The 20,459-nt window shown below is 43.2% G+C and overlaps 1 protein-coding gene across 1 annotated transcript in view; it reads right to left on the bottom strand.

Annotated features, from left to right (window-relative positions):
• Positions 1-4,302: 4,302 nt before the first annotated feature.
• The window catches only part of LOC134624176 (protein NLRC3-like), a 305,899-nt gene continuing 289,742 nt past the window's right edge, over positions 4,303-20,459 (bottom strand). The window contains exons 7-9 of the mRNA XM_063469162.1: positions 17,090-17,263; positions 5,285-5,331; positions 4,303-5,136 (exon numbers count right to left, since the gene is read on the bottom strand). Coding sequence (XP_063325232.1) covers positions 4,595-5,136; positions 5,285-5,331; positions 17,090-17,263 — 763 coding nt within the window. The 3' untranslated portion in view covers positions 4,303-4,594. The remainder of the gene's footprint in view (positions 5,137-5,284; positions 5,332-17,089; positions 17,264-20,459) is intronic.

A 20,459-nucleotide genomic window follows, 5' to 3' on the forward strand; every position in this document is an offset into this window, starting at 1 on the left:
AGACAGAAATAAAAACAACATCATTAAGATCAGATCATGGAGCTGTTTCCTGCCTTGTTTCTAGCTTCACATTACAAGACTTTACTACAATAAAGATGCTAACATGTATCTGTAGCAACAACATCATTGAATCTAGAACAACTGGAGCCAAACCAGTGGCTCTGCTGGGATCACTGGTGAGCCAACACTTCCTTGTTGATGCAGATTTCAGGGCTTCCTGTTGCTCCTCCGTTATAACTGTTCTCTCTTCTCAACACATGATGACACAAAGGAATCAGCAGTGACGAAGATGATGCTGAAGCACACATTTCACACATATAACAGAGCAGTCCAGTTACACACACCTCTGCTTGACATTAGGCCTCAAACAAAGACACAAAACACTAACTTGACTCTAAATAGAAGAAACTGGCAGCTTTTTCTGTTCTGTGCTTATATTTGACACACATGCTTCTCTTTGTGCAAACACACATCGCACTATAAGGGTAACCTAGCACACAATGATTGGACAGCACAGTGATGATGCTGGGAGATCCTATACGAAGCAACACAGAAACACTGAGAACTTTAAACATTGATTATATTGAGATAAGCAGCCGACCCAGTCTAGATAAAGGCGAGCAGCTGGGACCGCTGCTGCACCAAAAACAGGTTTCAGTGTTTCCATGTGTGTGTGTGTGATGTCTTTACTTATACTGGTCAATAGACTTTAGTCAACACATGATTGAAAGGTGTTACACATGAAATAAAACCAGTGTTTCATCTTTATTCCTCTGAAGCAGCTGCATTATAACCAATCTGCTCCTTTGTGGCCTTTAAAACAGCTTAAATAACTGTTGTTATATTTGTTTCTGCTCCTCTTGGACAGACGACTCTTGAAAAGACATTTTTGAATTTCAATGTGACTTTAACTGGATAAATATGGGATATATAAACGTCTGCAACAAACTGATTCCAGCTTCTACCTCATGATAGGAATGTTTTTGTGGCTCAAGATGACCTGATGTCTTTCATGATGGAGACATTTGACCCATGTTTCACATATTATAGAGCAACAAGTTATTCATAGCAGTTTAAATACGGGGAGTCACTTTTGGGCCCAGCAGATAAAACAGAGCCAATATTTCCTTCTTTATTTAAGTGACGTGTGTCACAGATGTGACCTAGTAAAGTGTAGCTGAACATTAGTAACGTTATTAACACTCTCAGCTCGTCCTTGTTCCAGACCTGAAGATCCTCTTCTTTCATTCAGCAGCAGCTTCAGGTCTCTGATGGTCCAGGCTTGTTGTTGGGAAACAGCCCTGCTGGGATGATGGTGTCCTCACAGAAACAGTCAGTGATGCTGTTGATCTCCATCACAGAGCACGTCCCAGTCTGCAGTCTCAGTCCTGCAGGGCCTCGCTGGCTTCCTGACTCCACCCAGTCAACAACAGGAAGTGTTTGCAGGAACAAAGTGAGGCTGTGGTCAAACAGGAGTTTTTATCTCCTGGCTCTGACTCTCACTGCGGCCCCGCTGCTGTGTCAACATGTGTTTGTGCTCAACAATGATGGAAAGTGTTATAAATGACTTGTTGGCCTCTGATCTGTCACAAACAGCTGAAACGTGTCTCTCATGAGTCACATGAAGGTTTCTGACAGAAAGGACAAAAAGTAGCTGCAGTCAGTTTGTGTCATTTTTATATTTATTCATCTGGGAGAAAAATCTGAGGGACATTAAAATGTGTTTTTCAACAGAGACAAGAACATAAATATAACGTCACAGGTAAATGAACATATTTCAAGTAAACAGCTGATCAGGTCCAAACACAGAGTGATCAACAAACAGCTGTCATATCTTTATATATAAGCTCTTTATAAATCCTGTTCACTGCAGTCTGTTTCCTAATAATGTCAAACTGTTAGAAACACAGAAACATGGTCTTTGTTCACATAAACCTGTCTGGGATCCTTTGTTGTTCTTTTGATGCAGAGTTACATTATAAATATAAAGAGTTATTTCAGAGTCTCATCAGTTTTCCTGCATGTCTTTATTGAACACATCAGCAGGGCTGAAGCTCTCATGTTAAACACACACTGATCTATGGACACGTTCATGTGTTTCTAACAGAACCAGGCTGTTATCAGCTGCACTAACATGATGTCACACACACTGAATGTAACAGTGACATCATCACACAATCAGCTGTGATTGTTTCACTGTCATCAAACTAGTCAACAGGAAGTAGAATCAATAGAAACCAATCATTTACTGACAGCATGTCTGATTGAAATAAGTGCAGATTATGTATGAAGTCTAACTGCACACAGTAACTGTGTTACAATAAGGACTTAACAGCGCCCTCTGCTGGAGTGTTTCAGTACTGCGTTAACTAGAATACACCACCTCCTCCTCCTGCTCACACCACCTGCTACAGCTCTACTCTTCTATGACTACAGTCATCCACAGCACTGATGTGAGGTCACATGGTTCATATGTAAGGAGCACAGAGACGTGCTAGCAGCTGACCTCAGGTCAGTTTAATGACTGTGAGCAGCAGCTGTGTTCTTGTCACTGTGACAGGGAGACACTCTCAGACACAGCGCTCATGTCAGCTTGTTCTCATGCAGGAGGATCAGGAGCTCCATGTTTGTCTTCATGTTTGAATCATGATGTGTTTGTGCCATCAGAGTCTGTCATGAGTACTCAGGGTTTCACAGCAGCTCTTCTGGATGCTGACGAGGACTCCAACCTCATGTTTCACCTCTCTGAGCTTCTGATGTCTGTGAACACTCGTGTTTCTTCTCTGGGCTCATCTGGACAAAAACACCTTTCTGTGTTTGGCTCCAGCCTCATTCTGACTGACAGGAAGTGTGTTATCCATGAGCTTCTTTGTTTCCTGCTGTGTTTCCTGTCTGTGGACAAACACGAGTGTTTCAGCTGAGGACTTGGTTCCTTCCACCTGTCCATACAGGACATCACGCTGTCTTTTCTCTTTAAATGCAGCTCCAGGTCCTTCCACGTGCTGTATTTGTGCAGTTTGTAGTGTGTCCTGGGAAACGTAGCACACATGGTGTTCTTCTGCTGTTTCCTCCTTTCACTGAGTGTGAAACACTGACGCTGTGCTGTTGTTCACAGAGCTGATTCTAGCTGCAGCTGGACTCTGTCATCTAACTGAATGTGTTGGTGCTGATCACGGGGCTCTGAGGGGGGAGCAGCAGGAGGACTCTGGATGCTGACGTCAGTGTATCTGTGGAAGCTCACACAGCGTGTCTCTGTCATTCAATATTGTGCTATATATTGTATCTATGCAAAGATGAACAGACTGTGTGTTCACTGGTCTCTGTGCTGCTGACTGCTTTGCTGCAGCTCTGATGTCATCATCACTCCCTCCTCCACCCTCAGCAGTCCCAGCATGCTGCTGTGGTGCACCCCACCCTCACTCTACACCTGAGCCATAGACCACACCCTCCACCTCAATATACACCACAGTTTTCTCTGCTATGGAAATGAGATCAGGAGGAAATCATTATTATTATTATTTAATAAATGCTCACATTAATGTGGGCTTATTTGTTTCATATTAGAAACATTAGTTGAGTGTTTTTAGTATAAAATGGTGAAAGTCCCTCTTTTTGCTCCTCCCCTCACCTGTGGATGGGCGGTGCTGTTACCGTGGTGACAGCTGTGATGTGTTTCAGTCCTGCCTGGTTATCACTGCAGGAATCTTTCACATTTATTACAGGTAATAACTCTGATTTTTCTGTGTATTATGAACTAAATGTATCCTGATACACACAGAGATGGATGAGCAGAGGTCACATGATGAAAGAACAAACATGGAGTCTTTGATTTATTTATCTTTTATTTATAAAGAAAAACAGCTTCTAAAAGTTTCACATCAGATTCTTCACCAGGACTCTTTGTGATAGTTTTCATGATTCATACAAACTAAAGTGATACACAACATATGGAGTGCTATACACACACATTTACATGTTTCTAAGAGTTTGTTAATCAACCTGTTACCAACATCCTGCACCATGTTCTTGTTCAACATGGAAAACACAAGACTAGTTTCACATGAGGATTGAAGCCTTTGCTGTTTATTAGATCAGCCACATACATTATGATCCCTCAATCAGATTCTGCTTAAAACTGCATTCAAAACCTTTTTCAGCTTCAATGGCTGAAACAAGAAGTTTACAAACAGCACATTTGCACAATGACTGGAACCAGCAGCACCTGATATATATGATACTAATATAATACATATACATATATAATCCATACTAATGATGAAGGAACTGAGCTCACAGTGTTCATTCAGTGAACTACTCAGTTTATTTTGGCCTCAGAAATGCTCACTCTGTTTGTACATCACTGTCAGCAATAGACTCATTCTGCTGTGTGGACAGGAACACATGTGACATCACTTCCTGTTTGTTTGTGACTGAAGAGGAAGAAGTTTACAAGGAATCATTTAGAAGAGTTTCAAACATCAACTGATTGAATCCATGAATCTGAAAACGTGTTTGTGAGTGAAAGAGACAGACATGTACAGACTGAACTGTTCAACAGTCAGAGTGTTTCTCTAACAGGAGACACTCTTTACACTCAGCACAGGGACACTGAGGAACCAGGAGACCAGAGTCTAAACCCAGGATAAAGAGTTTGAGTGAATGTGGTGTTGAAGGTGTGGAGGTGGATCAGAGTGTCAGAGGAGACTCTGTAGAAGGACAGAGTGCCAGCAGGACAGTTCACATACACTGCTGCTCTGTTAGAGACAGAGGAGGAGGAGGAGGAGGAGGAGGAGGAGATGGGTGTTTGTCTGTTATTGTGACAGACAGAACGAGGACCATCATCAGAGCAGTACAGACTCCAAGACTGATCATTGTATCCAAACACACAATCAACACTGACTCCTTTCCTTCTGATGCTTCTGTAACTCACTGATATATAAACCCCTCCTCTCCACTCGACCTCCCAGTAACAGCGACCAGTCAGACCATCTCTACATAGTAGCTGATTAACATCAAATCTGTCTGGATGATCAGGATATGACTGAACCTCCTTCACATGTGTCACCTTCCTGTTGTTGTCAGACAGTTGGAGGTTTGTGTTCACTGTGTTTGTGTCGATTGTGAGTTGACAGGAATCTGATGGAGAGAACAAACACAATCCAGCTGCAGTTATTGATCCATCATCTGTTCATTGATTGATACTTTGATGATGACTCCTGACATGATGAAGATGGTTGAATGTGTGCTGCTTTGTTTTCATGAATCCCATTAAAAACACACTTACACTTCCTCAGACCTGGTCTCAACCATCGGACTCCAGCAGGCTCCACCCTGAAAGGAGGAGGGGTCAGAGCAGTCAGCATGCACACATGGACATTACATGGCTCTCATACACACACTGTTACACACTGAGCTCAAAGCTCGGCTCCACTGTTTTATTCAAAGAAATCTACATTTATTTATCAGCACATTTAAAAACAGCTTGAGCCAAAGTGCTGCACAGAGTAGAGATAAAATAGGAAACATACACAGTAATTACTATAAAGACTCATCAGAATTGAAAGCTACAGAGTACAAATGTGTTTCCAACCGTGTTTTAAAAATGTCGAGTGTTGGTGACGACCTGATGTGAAGGCCGACTATTCCAGAGTTTGGCTGCAGCGATCGATAAAGCTCACCTCTGTTTTTACGGCTAGTTCTGGTCAGAAGCTACTTATCTGCAGATCTGAGGGCTCTGCTTGGATTATTTTTGTTAAAGAGAGATAAGATGGAGCCAATCCGCTCACAGATTTAAAGACAACAAGATCTGGAAGTGGATTCTACGACGTACTGGTAACCAGTGGAAAAAGCTGGTGATGGGTCGTCTAGCACAGAGCCACCGCTGGAACCAGACAATTCATGAGGGAGAGAACTGTGACAGCGCCGTTCCTTCACTTGACCTCAGTCGCTCTCGTCTGCTCCCTCGTAACACTGCTCTTTATTGAGGTTACATGAATATGCATAAGTTCATTAACGTATGACGTCTTACACAGGTATGAACAAAGAGTACCAGTCTGTGCATAGTGTAGGTGTGTGTGTGTGTGTGTGTGTGTGTGTGTGTGTGTGTGTGTGTGTGTGTGTGTGTGTGTGTGTGTTCCACATGTGACCCTGTGAAGACTCACCAAAGTTGGTGCTAAGAGTCCAGCGGTCCCTCTAACAAAGGGCTCTTATACTTAACCAGATACAGAGTAGGTGTCCTCCTATATCATAAATGAATAAGAGAAGGTACGACCTCTCTCATGACCTTAAGGTGTGTGTGCATGCCAGAGCACTCTGGAAGGCACACAGAGTCTTTACAGACTGCTAAGGATCAAACCTCTATCATTATGCAATCGATTATAAAACTTTAAGCACATGTGAGTAAATATTTCTAAGCATAAATGACAATCAACAATATAAACCTTACAGCTGGTTTTAATAACAGAATTTATTTGTTTCTCAAATGAGAAACAGCTATCGAGAAACACTCCTAATTTCTTCAGTTCTTAACTTTTCCAGTGGGCCAAGGTCAACATTATCTGCTAATGCTAAATAGGCTGCCGTTATTAACTAATGCTAATTTGATGTGAATTAGCATTATGCACTAATGCTAACACTTACTTTTTAACAATGTGAGTAGCTAATGCTAACACTATTTCCCTTAACTTTATCACAATGTGAACGGCTAATGCTAACACTCTTTACCCTAGCATTACAACAATCTTAGCTGCTAATGCTAAGTAGGCCACCATTAGCACCTACGTCGAATTTAAGGCAAATACGCATTAGAACCTAATGCTCATATCGTTTTCCTTTGCTTTATAGCAATGTGAGCAGCTACTGCTAAATAGACTGCTGTTATTAGCTAATGCTAATGCTAGGGGTGATCGTGGCTCAAGAGTTGGGAGTTCGCCTTGTAATCGGAAGGTTGTTGGTTCGAGCCCCAGCATGGACAGTGGCAAACACTCTGCCTCACCTCTGTCAGTGCGCCCCAGGGCGGCTGTGGCTACAATGTAGCTTGCCATCACCAGTGTGTGAATGGGTGGATGACTGGTTGTGTAAAGCGCTTTGGGCTACTTAGGGACTAGAAAAGCGCTATACAAATACAGGCCATTTACCAATGCTAATTTAAAGCGAGTTAGCATAATTTGCATTATAACGATGTGAGGAGTTAATGCTAATATCGTTTTCTCTTCCCTTTTAACAATGTGACCAGCTAATGCTAAGTAGGTTGCCGTTATTAGCTAATACTAATTTGAGATAAATTAGCATTATCCGCTTATGCTAACAATGTTTTTTCGTACTTTTTAACAATATGAGTAGCTAATGTAAAACACTATTTTTCATTAAATTTTAACTTTTCCCCTGCGATGTGAAGAGTTAATGCTAAATAGGACGCCATTAGTGGCCAATTCTAATTTTAGGTGAACATTGTTGGGAAGGTTACTTTTAAAATGTATTTCATTACAGAATACCAAATACATGCCCCAAAATGTATTCTGTAACGTATTCCGTTACGTTACTCAAAGAGAGTAACGTATTCTGAATACTTTGGATTACTTAATATATTATCATGGTGTTTACAACTACGTGAATGTACTATTGCTGTGATTTATTACTGTTACTGAAGGTCCGCGGCTCCGAACCGTAGTTAAGGGACCTCTGGCTAATACGGTGGGTTCCGTGTCGGGCTGGTAGCCAAAAAATAGCTTTACTTTGTTGTCTGGGTCAACTTTGCTTGCGAGAGACAGAGAAAGGCGTTGAAAGACTGCTCCAACGGAACTTATCCGGTTGTTCAGTCTGACGTCACTAGCCGTGTCTGGGCCTAAACTCTGCTGCAGGTCCATATATCAAATGATCACTGTGGCATTACTGAGAGTTAAAACACTGTCTAAAGTCTTTCATGTTTAGTAAAATGATCAGCGTTCTGCTCTACCAGGTGTAACAATAGAGTTTAAAATCCAGGCATCCATGAAAACAGAATTTATGACATTTAACGAAGTTAGAAGTTAGCAGGAAGTTAGCTCGCTAGCTTCCATGTAAATACAATATAGCATGTCTTGACTGCGGGGGTTTAGAAACAAATTAAAATGTACAGCTCTGCTATCACTTCCAACATAAATGAAGACAGAAAACTAAACAGCAGTGATGTTTGTAGGGTTACTGAAGTTTGGCTAGCTGGTATATAATGATGTGCTACGTGACCGCTAGCGACACAGCTATGTTAGCATAATATAAACAAGCTAACTTTTTTTTCACTCGATAAAAGTTAACGTGAGGGTTCTCGGTGGTCAGGAACAAATGTAATCGCTTGGCAGGATGCTGTAAACGGACCAAACTTCAGCCAGGAGAACAACTGAGATAATCCATCCACAATACGAGGTTAGTTATTCATATACTGCTGCATGGGCTGTGCTGTAGTTACATCTTAAGGTTTTAAAAACTGAGCTTAAATAAATGATTAGCGGTAATAAAAGCCGAGGGAGGTCAACGGTGATCACTGACTGTTTTTAGGAGCTTTTTGGGATTAAATAGAAGAAAATACAAAGCATTAAACATGTTAACAGCACAAAAGCCATATTAAACGCAGACTACTTTAGGCCCGGAAGTAGGATTCGTCGCATCATCACTGAACAACCGGATTTTTTTTCCGGAGGAAAACATGAACACAGTGTACAGTCGAGTCTTAATAGCTTACTTGCAACTGGGCTCGTCAGGCACTCTTCTTGGCTGCAGTGGTTATTATTATATTTACATGCTTCCAGCTCGGTGACAACTCATACTTTTCCTTTTTCTCCCTCCCTCGCTCACAGACACATAACAAGTATGGTATTCCATTCTCCCTGCAGCACGGACTACACTGCCTATGAAGCTACATTCTTTAGTCTCACCCAGGAAACACGCAGAGAGAGAGAGCGTCGCCCTGTAACCATGGCAACCGTAACGCTGCCACCTGGAACAACAGGACATAGCTGTCAAACAAACCCAAACAATCCTTAACCGCCACAATATGAAACAGGAAGGTACCGCCGTGTAATCCATTTATTTCAACAAAGTAACTGTCTTCTAAATACCACCTTTTTAAACGGTAACTGTAACGGAATACAGTTACTCATATTTTGTATTTTAAATACGTAACGGCGGTACATGTATTCCGTTACTCCCCAACACTGTAGGTGAATAACCATTAGCAGCTAATGCTAATACCATATTTTCTAATTTGACGTAAATTAGCATCATCCGTTAATGCTAACTCTTTTCCCTTACATTATAACAATGTGAGCAGCTAATGCTAAAAATGCTGCCATTATTAGGTAATGCTAATTTGATGTGTGTTAGCATTATCCGCTACTGCTAGCAATGTTTTATCTTACTTTTTATCACTTTTTAACAATATCAGCAGCTAATGCTAATGTAACCGGTTTCTGCTTCACCCTGCTGCAACAGTTCGGCCCAAACAGACTCCTCGACTCTGCGTTGCGTTGTGTTTTAAGAAGACAAAGAGTCTCTGATCGATCGTTGCCACTTTATTTCCTGAATGGAAACAACGGTGTTTTATCAGTGCACAGGCTCGCCACACACCACTCCGCACAGCACACTACGGCAGAACATCCCATTAGCATTCCGCTTTAACATACAGTTTTACACAATAATAAACAAATGAAAAGTACATAAAACTGGTGTTGGACATGTGTCCACTAATCAAACATGTTTTATTTGTCTGTACTACTTAACTATATTGTGTGCGGAACAATACAACTCACCTCTCGTATGGCTACGGCAGACTGGCAGCGATTACTGCAGCTAGCCAGTGTTGCCAACTCCTCAGTAAGGAAAATCGCTATTGGTTGTCCTAAAAGTCGCTAGAAGTCGCTAAATGACGTCATCACCTAATTTGCATAATTGGTCATTCTAATATAATTGTAACCTATGTTGTTGGAGAGAGAAATAACATCGTGGAAGAGACATAAAGTGAGTAAAAAACGTCCTAAATGCATTTAGAGTTTATTTAGAACTACAAATTAAATTTCTTTTAGCAATTATTGTTTTTTTTAATGTCACAATTCCAACCCTGCTCCTTTACCCGGGCTTGGACCGGCAAAAGTGACCCGAAATAGGCACTCTGGTGGAGTTACTTTGTGTGTGTGTGTGTTTATAAGTAGTTATAAACCTTGTGATCCACAAAACAGCATAAGAGTAAAAGAGTAAAAGAAGAACTGCGTTGCACCACCCGCTGCTTGTTGAGAGTAAAAGCGATACGCGCTTTCACGTCTTTTTTTCACATCTGAAAACTCGCTAAATATAGCGACAAAGTCGCTAAGTTGGCAACACTGCAGCTAGCCTCACCTAACCAGCCACACCGAGAGGGGGGCGCTGTTTCCCCATTACACTGACATTTGTGGCAAGTGGAATAATACCACATAAACACTGTTACAGTAACACTACTTTCATTTCAGTTAAGTCTATTTAGCATTAATTAAGTTCATTTAGAATTAAGAAGTTTATGCTAAATAGGCTACCATTAGTGGCTAATGCTAATTTTAGGTGAATAAGCATCGGCAACTAATGCTAATACCGTTTTCTCTTTCCTTATAACAGTGGTCGTGTCCAAATTCATGGGCTGCATCCTCCTGAGGACCCGGCCTTCCCGGTCTATGTGGGCCGGGTCCTCAGAAGGTCGGGTAGGCTGGAAGTAAGCAGCTGTGAAATTGGACGGTCTAGCCTTCTGATTAACGTCACCGCTGTCTCGGTGGAGTTTAATAAACTCGGCCGTCTGCTCCTTGCTATCTAAAATATAACAGGCCTAGGGCGTAAACTCTCAACCATCTCACACTTTTGTTTAATTGGTTTTCTGTTTGATGTTTATTCAGCTGTGTGAAAACCAAGGAGGAACCCACCCGGGGGATTAATAAAGTTTTATTTTATCTAATCTAATCTAATAACTTTAATCTCAGCCAAATCGATTTACTCACGAACAAATAAAACACTGAAAAAAGCCCAACAATATCATTTTTAGGTCTCCTAAGTGACTTATATATTAGGCTTAACCTGAGTAGCGAAAGTCCGCGGTGATCTGAAAATGATGTGCCGGGAGTTGTGCCGTTCTCGGCGGCTTCAGTGACCCTCGAGCTCTCGGCTAGCTATCGAGCTGGTGGGTAACGGACGTCTCCGAAAACGTCAAAGCACTTTTGCAAATATGCGATACCTTGATAAACCGAGCAGATATTTGAAGTTTACACAGCTACATTCTCATCTGAAAATATGTTAAAAGTTTATTTTGTGACCCAGAAAGATTAATAAGAGTAATTTTAAAACTTAGTAGCAGTCCCCATTACCAGAAACTGGAGTTTGGCTGGGCCGCGCTATGAATTCTGTCATGGTTCTGGGTCCGTTTGACCCAGCATTTTGAGTTTCTTATATTTTGGTTTATTTTTGCATTATGGATTAATTTCTGATGTTCCAGTGCTTTGCTTATTATTATCATGATAGATCTGTTTCAGTTATTCTTGGTGAGGTATCAGTTCTTTGGGTTTGGGTTCTCTTGTGCATTGCAGTTTCTGTTCAGTGTCTATTCTGTCTCTGTGTCGTGTCTGCATGTTCGTTTAGTGGTTTCTTGTTTCCTGTTTTATTGTGAAAGCCTGTGTCTTATGTTAGTGTGTGCAGCTTGGTTTCTCGTTACCCCTGATCTCTCCCAGCTGTGTCTCCCTCCTGTTACCCATTCCCTGATTACCACCCTGTGTATATTAGCCCTGTGTTTTCCTCAACCCAGTGTCGCGTCGTTAACGTCTTCTGCCCTCACTTCCTCTGTGTGTCCGTCTGCCAGCCTGCTTAGTTATTTTCTGTTTTCTCAGTTTAGTTTAGTTCTGTTGCTATCCAGCAATAAAGCTGTGTGTTTTTGAGTTCACATCTGCCTCCGAGTCCTGCATTTTGGGTCCTTTCTCCCTGCCTGCCTGCACACAGCCTTGACAAATTCTGGGATATGGCAGGCCATGAAGGACACAACCGACCCATCCTTCAAATTCGGGGAAAAGGAGGACGCATTTGTCGGCTGCATTCGGAGGAGTCTACGAATTGGGACAGCCTTCGGCACGTCGCTGTGACGTAATCGGTCTACAAATGCGACCTCAGGAGGATGCAGCCCATGAATTTGGACACGACCAATATGAGCACCTAATGCTAATTTCATGTAAATTAGCATTATATTAGTGAGGAGTTAATGCTAAGTAGGCTGCCATTAGCAGCCAAAGGTAATTTGAGGTGAATAAGCATTAGTAGCTAACGCTAATACCCTTTTCTCTTGTGTTATAATGATGTGAGGCATTAATATTGTTCTCAAACAACAGAATGAGAATTAAATATTGATTCTAACAGGGCCCATAAACAGCATTAGCTTAGCAGCAATGCCTTATCAGAGTTTCCATCATCGTCACACAAATCCTTAGTAGAGCAAAGTGGCCTACTTAGCAATAGCTGCTCAAGTTGTTAAAAATGAGGGGAAAAGTATTAGCATTAGTTGCTAAATGTGCACTTGAGAACAAATTTATTGTGAATTCATCTGTGAATGTAGAGTTTCCAGTATTTAAGCTTCCATTTATAACACTTTGGCTCTCAGCGAAGGCGGTCACTCTTTTTTCCTCTCCTGCCCTTATCTTCCCTGCTTAGCCTCTTATGTCCACTTGTGTTTTTCTTTTCACTTTCCCTGGAACACTCTCTCACAGTCTGTTTCTAAAACCTAAAGAGAATTATGGATTTGATACACTGGTCTCTGAATGCAATTGACACGCTCCTCTCAACGAGAAGCCCCGGCTCGGGAGAGCCCGAGTGCCCTGGAGGGACTTTCCCTGCCGGATACACAATGGACGGGTGGCAGACATGGAGGGTCGTGTGCCTGGCGGGACTGTCGATCGAGGACGCTGAAGATATCTACCTATTCCGAAACATGATAACAGGGTTCTTGCTGATCGGAGCTGGCTTGGCCCTGGCTTATTGGAGAATTAAGAAGGCGGAACCGGCTATTCAAACCCCCACAAGGCTGCCTGCTGGGATTGAAACGAGGGGACGAGGCGCGACTTTTCAGAATGGGCCCACTGAGTGCAGCATGGTTAAGATCTTGGAGAAGCTTACGGCTGCAGTGAATACTCAGCATAACACCTCTGCGTGTATATTGGATTACATTAAGGAAAAGTTCACTCAGGATAACACCTCTGAGCGAAAGTTGGATAACATCTTGGAACAACTCACTGCGGTCGTGAGGTCTCAGAATCGGCTCTTTGGGCATGAGAATGACAACACCACGGAGTGCAAGCTTAATAACATCATGGAAAAGCTCGCGGATCTCCAACGGGAAATGGAGAGACCTGTGTCGGTGTCGGAGTGTTAAGAACAACTTGAAATTCTCATGAGTTGTTCGCAAAAAAGAAAAACCACCATCACTTCATGCAGCTACCCCTTCGGTGCCAGCTGTGGGCTCAAGGCTGGAGCCGAACAAAAACTCCCTGATAACGACTGTGTTTAGACTGTTCCTCCCATCCTATGCAAGCCACCTGGGTTGGCTGGAAGACTGTTTATTTAGCCTGGCAGGGCAGCTGAGACACTGTCTCAGCTGAACTCGGGACACACACACACACACACACACACACACACACACTGATATGCACACGCTGATCCCCCCTCCCTTTCCAAACGCCTTCGAAGCTTGTGCCCTACCGGGGAAGATGGCGGTCGACTGGACCAGCGCAGACATGCTGCAGGACCGGATGCGCTGTCTACAGAAGGTTCCTTTGTAAGTGTGCATGCGCCATTAGCGTGTGGGAAACATACACATGGCTGACACTTTATTAGGTACACAGTGCCCACTATCTCAGGTACACCTGTGACCTAATAAAGTGTATTTAAAGTTACAAAATGTTGTCTCTGTCCAAATATTCATGGACCTAACTGTAGGTTGTCAGATTATAATATTACCTTATGCCATGTTATACCCCTAATTAAAGATTGTGAAATATTATGTAGTTTTAGTTTGCATTATTCTCCTGAATTAGAAGAAGGTGATAACTATTACATTTGTTAAACTGATTTGCATTACATTAGACTGGTGATTTATTGTGAATGAATGATATTGTTTTATGATGCATTATACGGCTGAGTTATAAGAAATACTGTTTTCAGGGAGTCATGGTCTTATTTGTCTGATTAGAAGAGAGCAGAATGTACCGGAGAGGTTTTCTCAGCAGGAGCAGATAAACAGGGAGCTGAGGTCATAGCTTAGGCGCCGTGTGAGAGAAAGAATGTGAATGTTTAGGCTTTTACGACTAGGTGGGGGCCACTAGAGGCTATAAGAGTTTGAGCAATGCTCCACTATTTTGAGATCTGATGCTGTCTGCGTACAGTGTCCATCTCCCACATGTGTGTTCATTAAAATCATCATTTGACTTGACCCGGCTGGACCACTGTTGTTATTGTGGTTTTCCTCTTGTATCCATCTCCAACATTTTGAACCCATAACAAGGTCTACTTTTAATGAAACTCTCAACATGACTTATCAATTAACATTAATGTTCCTGCAAACAGACTATTTGGAGACCCCCTACATAAATATCCATGTACTATCCAGCTGGATTAGTGTGTCTGTCCCTGAAAATATTCCTGCATGTGTGATTGTTCATGTGTCATCTGCAGGAAACAAACAGGAAGTGAGTGAAGGACACAGGAAATGTTTCCAGCTCTTCCTCCTCTATCAAACTTAAGCTGTGTCCCAAAACATAGGCTGCATCCTTCGAAGACCGAGAAGGCCGGAAGTGCAAGGTTGTGAAATGGGACGGTCTAGCCTTCAGATTTGCGTCACCGCTGTCTCAGTGGAGTTTAATAAACTCGTCCGTCTGCTCCTTGCTATCTAAAATATAACAGGACACTGGCGTAAACTCTCGACCGTCTCACACTTCTGTTTAATCAGTTTTCTGTTTAACGTTTATTCAGCTGGGTGAAAATTCCGGAGGAACCCACCCGATGGATTAATAAAGTTTTATTTTATCTAATAATCTAATAACTTTGATCTCAGCCAAACCGATTTACTCCAGAACAAATAAAACACAGAAAAAAGGCAAACAATTACATTTTTATGTTATCCGAGTGACTTATATATCATGTTTAACCTGAGTAGCGAAAGAGCGAGGGTCTGAAAACGATGAAACCGGGAGTCCACTGCTCGCGCCGGCTGGAGTGACCATTGAACACTCCGGCCTCCTATCGAGCTGGTGGGTAACGTCTCCGAAAACGTCGGCACACTTTTGCAAATATGCGATGTCTTGATGAACCAAGCAGATATTTGTAATTTACACAGCTACTTTCTCACCTGAAAATATGTTAAAAGTTTATTTTGTGACCCAGAACGATTAATAAGACTAATTTTAAAACTAAGTAGTGGCCGCCATTGTTGGCAGCTGAAATTTGGCTGGGCCGTGCAATGAATTCTGGGATATGGTGGGCAACGAAGGACACACCCGACCCATCCTTCAAATTCGGGGAAATGAAGGAAGCATTTGTCAGCTGCATTTGAAGGAGTCGACGATTTGGGACAGCCTTCGTCGCCTGGCTGTGACGTAATTGGCCTGTAAATGCGGCCTCCAGAGGATGCAGCTGACGTTTTGGGACACAGCTTGTGATGGCTGCACTTACAGCCACACAGTGGTAATACCCACCATGTTAGTGTAGAGGCTTATAATTGGGGTGGCTGTAGCTCAGGTGGCAGAGCAGGTCAGCCACTAACCAGAAGGTCGGTGGTTCGATCCCAGGCTGCTCCAGGCTGCATGTCAAATATCCTTGGGCAAGATACTAACCCCATGTTTGCCTACTGGTGGTGGTCAGAGGGCCCGGTGCTCCAGGCTGCTCCAGGCTGCATGTCAAATATCCTTGGGCAAGATACTAACCCCATGTTTGCCTACTGGTGGTGGTCAGAGGGCCCGGTGGCGCCAGTGTCCGGCAGCCTCGCCTCTGTCAGTGCGCCCCAGGGCAGCTGTAGCTACAATGTAGCTTGCCGTCACCAGTGTGTGAATGTGTGTGTGAATGGGTGAATGACTGAATGTAGTGTGAAGCGCTTTGGGGTCCTTAGGGACTGAGTAAAGCGCTATAAAAATGCAGGCCATTTACCATTTACCATAAAAAAACAAAAAAAACCTCATCTCCTTATGTACATTCTGTGGTATTCATTCCACCTCATTTCATTTCTGTATTTTATGTATATACGTTTAGATTAGTTATTTATAGTTGGTTTACACAGCTTTGTGTATGTATGTGTATGCATGTGTAATGTATATATAGATACGTGTGTGTGTGGGTGCGTGTGTGTGTGTGTGTGTGTGTGTGTGATTTACATTGCTGTGCTCGAGAGCCACCATCTACCGGAACCAAATTCCTTGTATTTGTCTGCACATATACTTGGCCAATAAACACGATTCTGATTCTGATTCTGATTCTGATTCTGATAAGTAACATTGCATTCACATTTGTCTTTCTTTAAATATAGAAATTAATTTACAGGACAGTAAAAAACTGGTTTTGGTTTAGAATTAATTCATATAACACTGCATTCTAAAATAAGTGCACACATTTTAGTTTACACTGTTATGTATGATTAATCTTTTGCTTTCTGAGTTACCTTAGTTGCAGCTGTTCCAGTCGGGGCGGAGCGAGCTTTAAAGGAAAACTGCAAATTGGTTCATGCCATAACTTGGGACCATGGGGGGGGGGGGGGATTGGAGTTCATTATGTTTGGTTTAGTTAGGTTTTGTGTGTTTTATCCCTTCTCCTGTTTTTGTGGGCTGATCAGCCACTATTTAAGTTTCCCCTTTGTCTCGTTAGTTAGGTCAGATTGTTTGAGTTATCAGAAGTGTTGTCAACTTTAAGTAGAGTTCTGTTATTTTGACCTCTTTAATGGGCCCAAGATTTTGATTCTTTTTGCATAATTTAACCAATTATGTTTTTTGGGTTAAATAGAAAAACTTTTTTTTGGACTTTAACCTGTGCCTAAGTCTCTTTCACTGCTCGGTCCATCACACAGCTATTCTCTCCATACCTGAGAGTGTCCAGTCTCCAGCCTGGATCCTTCAGTCCAGCCGACAGCAGCTTCATTCCTGAGTCTCCTGGATGATTGTAGCTCAGGTCCAGCTCTCTCAGATGGGAGGGGTTGGAGCTCAGAGCTGAGGCCAGAGAAGTACAACCTTCCTCTGTGATCAGACAGCCTGACAGACTGCAGACACACGAAACAACAATCCATCTTTTAATGATCATTTTCTGTTTGTCACAATAACATCTATCCATTTACAGCCATTCAATGTAACTTTATTTAAACGTGACTATTCCCAACAAACAACAGCAGTCATCTGAAGCTGTGTAACAGTGTAAGGTAACAGCCCCCAAAATTAGAGAGAAAGCCCCAACCATCAGACAATCCACTGTGAGCAGCACTTGGTGATGGTGGGAAGAAGAACTCCCTTTGACACAAAGATCCTCCCAGTGAAAACAGGCTCCAGGAGGAGCATCTACCATGACTGGTTGCAGGGTGAGTGGAAAGAGAAGAGATGAGCTCAGAGAGACAAGAACAAAACACAAACTAAGGAGAGAGAAGACTAAAGTTAAGGACATGCAGTAGTGACATATAAAAGCATTAGGAGTGAAAAGAGGGGAGTGGAGAAGAAAGCAGAGCATCATGGGAAATCCACCATCAGCCTGAGCCTATAGCAGCATAACTAAGGGATGGTTCAGGGTCACCTGATCCAGCTCTAACTATAAGCTTTATCAAAAAGGAAAGTTTGAAGCTGATCTTCAAAGTAGAGACGGTGTCTGTCTCCTGAACTCAAACTGGGAGCTGCTTCCACACCAAGTCCAACATAGCCAGGCTGAGTCGTTCGATTAGCTACCAGGACTGTGCGGTGTTTCTCCAACAACAAACCTTGGATTACCCCAGAAATTAAAGCCGTCCTCAAGCAGAAGAGGAGGGCCTTCAAATCCAGAGACAAAGAGGAGTTGAAAAGGGTGCAGAGAGAGCTGAGGGGACTGATAAGAAATGGGAAGGACAGCTACAGGCAGAAGATGGAGAACCAGCTTCAGCAAAATAACGTTGGTGAAGTCTGGAGAGGCCTCAGAACCATCTCAGGCCACAAACATCAGAACTCTCTGCCTGGGAGGGATGTGAGGTGGGCAAATGAACTGAATCATTTCTTCAATAGATTTGATTCAGCCATGAGGCAGTCTCCAACATCGGCTGCAGACTTACCCACCCCCACTGCTGCTGTTCCACCTCTGACACCTCAGACACTTCACACCTCCTCTATTCACCCTGCTCACTCCTCCCCACCCCCAACAACAGCATCCAATACACACTCAACACAAGGCTCCAGCCTGTCTCTCTCATCCACCCAGGTTCGGAGGGAACTGAGGAGGATTAAAGCCAAGAAGGCAGCGGGTCCAGATGGCATCAGCTCGAGGGTCGTCAGGTCCTGCGCGGACCAACTGTGTGGGGTGATGGAGCACCTCTTCAACCTGAGCCTGAGGCTGGGAAGAGTCCCACAGCTCTGGAAAACTTCCTGTGTTGTTCCAGTGCCAAAGACTTCACGCCCCAAGGACCTCAACAGCTACAGGCCGGTGGCTCTGACATCCCACCTGATGAAGACCCTGGAGCGGCTGGTCCTGGCTCAGCTTCGGCGCCTTGTGAGCTCATCACTGGACCCAGTTCAGTTTGCCTACCAGCCTGGCATTGGAGCGGACGATGCCATCATTCATCTCCTACATCGTTCCCTCGCTCACCTGGAGACCGCTGGGAGCACTGTGAGAATCACGTTCTTTGATTTCTCCAGTGCCTTTAACACCATTCTTCCCTCGGTTCTGAAGGACAAGCTGGAGAACTCTGGAGTGGACCATCACCTCACTACCTGGATTTTGGACTACCTCACCAACCAACCACAGTATGTGAGGACTCAGGGCTGTGTGTCGGACAGGGTCGTCTGCAGTACGGGGGCCCCACAGGGAACGGTTCTGGCTCCGTTCCTCTTCACCATCTACACTGCAGACTTCTCCCACAACTCCACCCAGTGCTTCCTGCAGAAGTTCTCTGATGACTCTGCAATAGTCGGCCTCATCACTGATGGGGACGACAAGGAGTACAGAGGACTGACTCAGGACTTTGTGGACTGGTGCCAGCTGAACTACCTCCAGATCAATGCCAGTAAAACCAAGGAGCTGGTGGTAGACTTCCGCAGGCACAAGCATCCTCCACTGCAACCACTGAACATCCAAGGTGTGGACATCGAGGCTGTGGACAGCTACAGGTACCTTGGTGTTCATCTGAACAACAAACTGGACTGGACTCATAACTCAGACGCCCTCTACAGGAAAGGGCAGAGCAGGCTGTACCTGCTGCGGAAACTCAGGTCGTTTGGAGTGGAGGGCCCACTCCTGAAGACCTTCTATGAGTCTGTGGTGGCCTCAGCCATTTTTTATGGTGTGGTCTGCTAGGGAGGCAGCATCTCTGCTGGGGACAGGAAGAGACTGAACAGGCTGATCCGAAGGGCCAGCTCTGTTCTGGGAGGCCCTCTGGACCCAGTGGAGGTGGTGAGTGACAGGAGAATGGTGGCTAAGCTGTCATCCCTGATGGACAACATCTCCCACCCCATGCATGAGACTGTGAAGGCACTGAGCAGCTCCTTCAGTGGGAGACTGCGGCACCCACGGTGTGGGACGGAGAGATTTCGCAGGTCTTTCCTCCCCACTGCTGTCAGACTCTACAATAAAGACTTTTGCAGCTGATCAAACACACAAACCCACACATGTGCAATAAGACTGCTATATGTGCAATTCTTCTTCTGACGAAGTTGTGTTTTTGTATTTTCCTACTCAGTTGTATATAGTATTTGTATTTCTATTTTATTCTATTGTATATATTATTCTATTCTATTTTATTTAATTCTATTGTACATAGTATTTTATTTTATTTTACTTTATTGCATTCCAGTGTTTTCTAATTTCTGCTACATAACTTTGCACTTTTGCTGTAACAAAACAAATTTCCCACCTGTGGGACTAATAAAGGCCATCTTATCTTATCTTATCTTATCTTAGTCCAAAGTAAAGTCAGAAAGACATTATTTGTGTCACATTTTAGTGGAAATGTACAAAAACTGTCCAAAAGTTATTTCTAAATCTGATATTAAACAGTTTAAATGGTGAAAAAAGCTGTAAAGAAAACAGTCAATAAAAGCCTCATTAGAGGGTCACCAGTTTAAAACTCAGACATTTAAACTGGTGATTCTTCTTCTCTGCTCCATTACCTCTCTTGTTCCTAGAAGGGAATCCATTGGCTGAACGTCCTTTTAGCCTTTCTTTAGTTCTTTGGGTGCTAATCAAAGAGGAAAACACACGAGTCATGTGACATGACATAAGTAGCACTC

This window comes from Pelmatolapia mariae, linkage group LG3_W (assembly GCF_036321145.2).
Source record: "Pelmatolapia mariae isolate MD_Pm_ZW linkage group LG3_W, Pm_UMD_F_2, whole genome shotgun sequence".
Classification (NCBI taxonomy): Eukaryota; Metazoa; Chordata; class Actinopteri; order Cichliformes; family Cichlidae; genus Pelmatolapia; species Pelmatolapia mariae.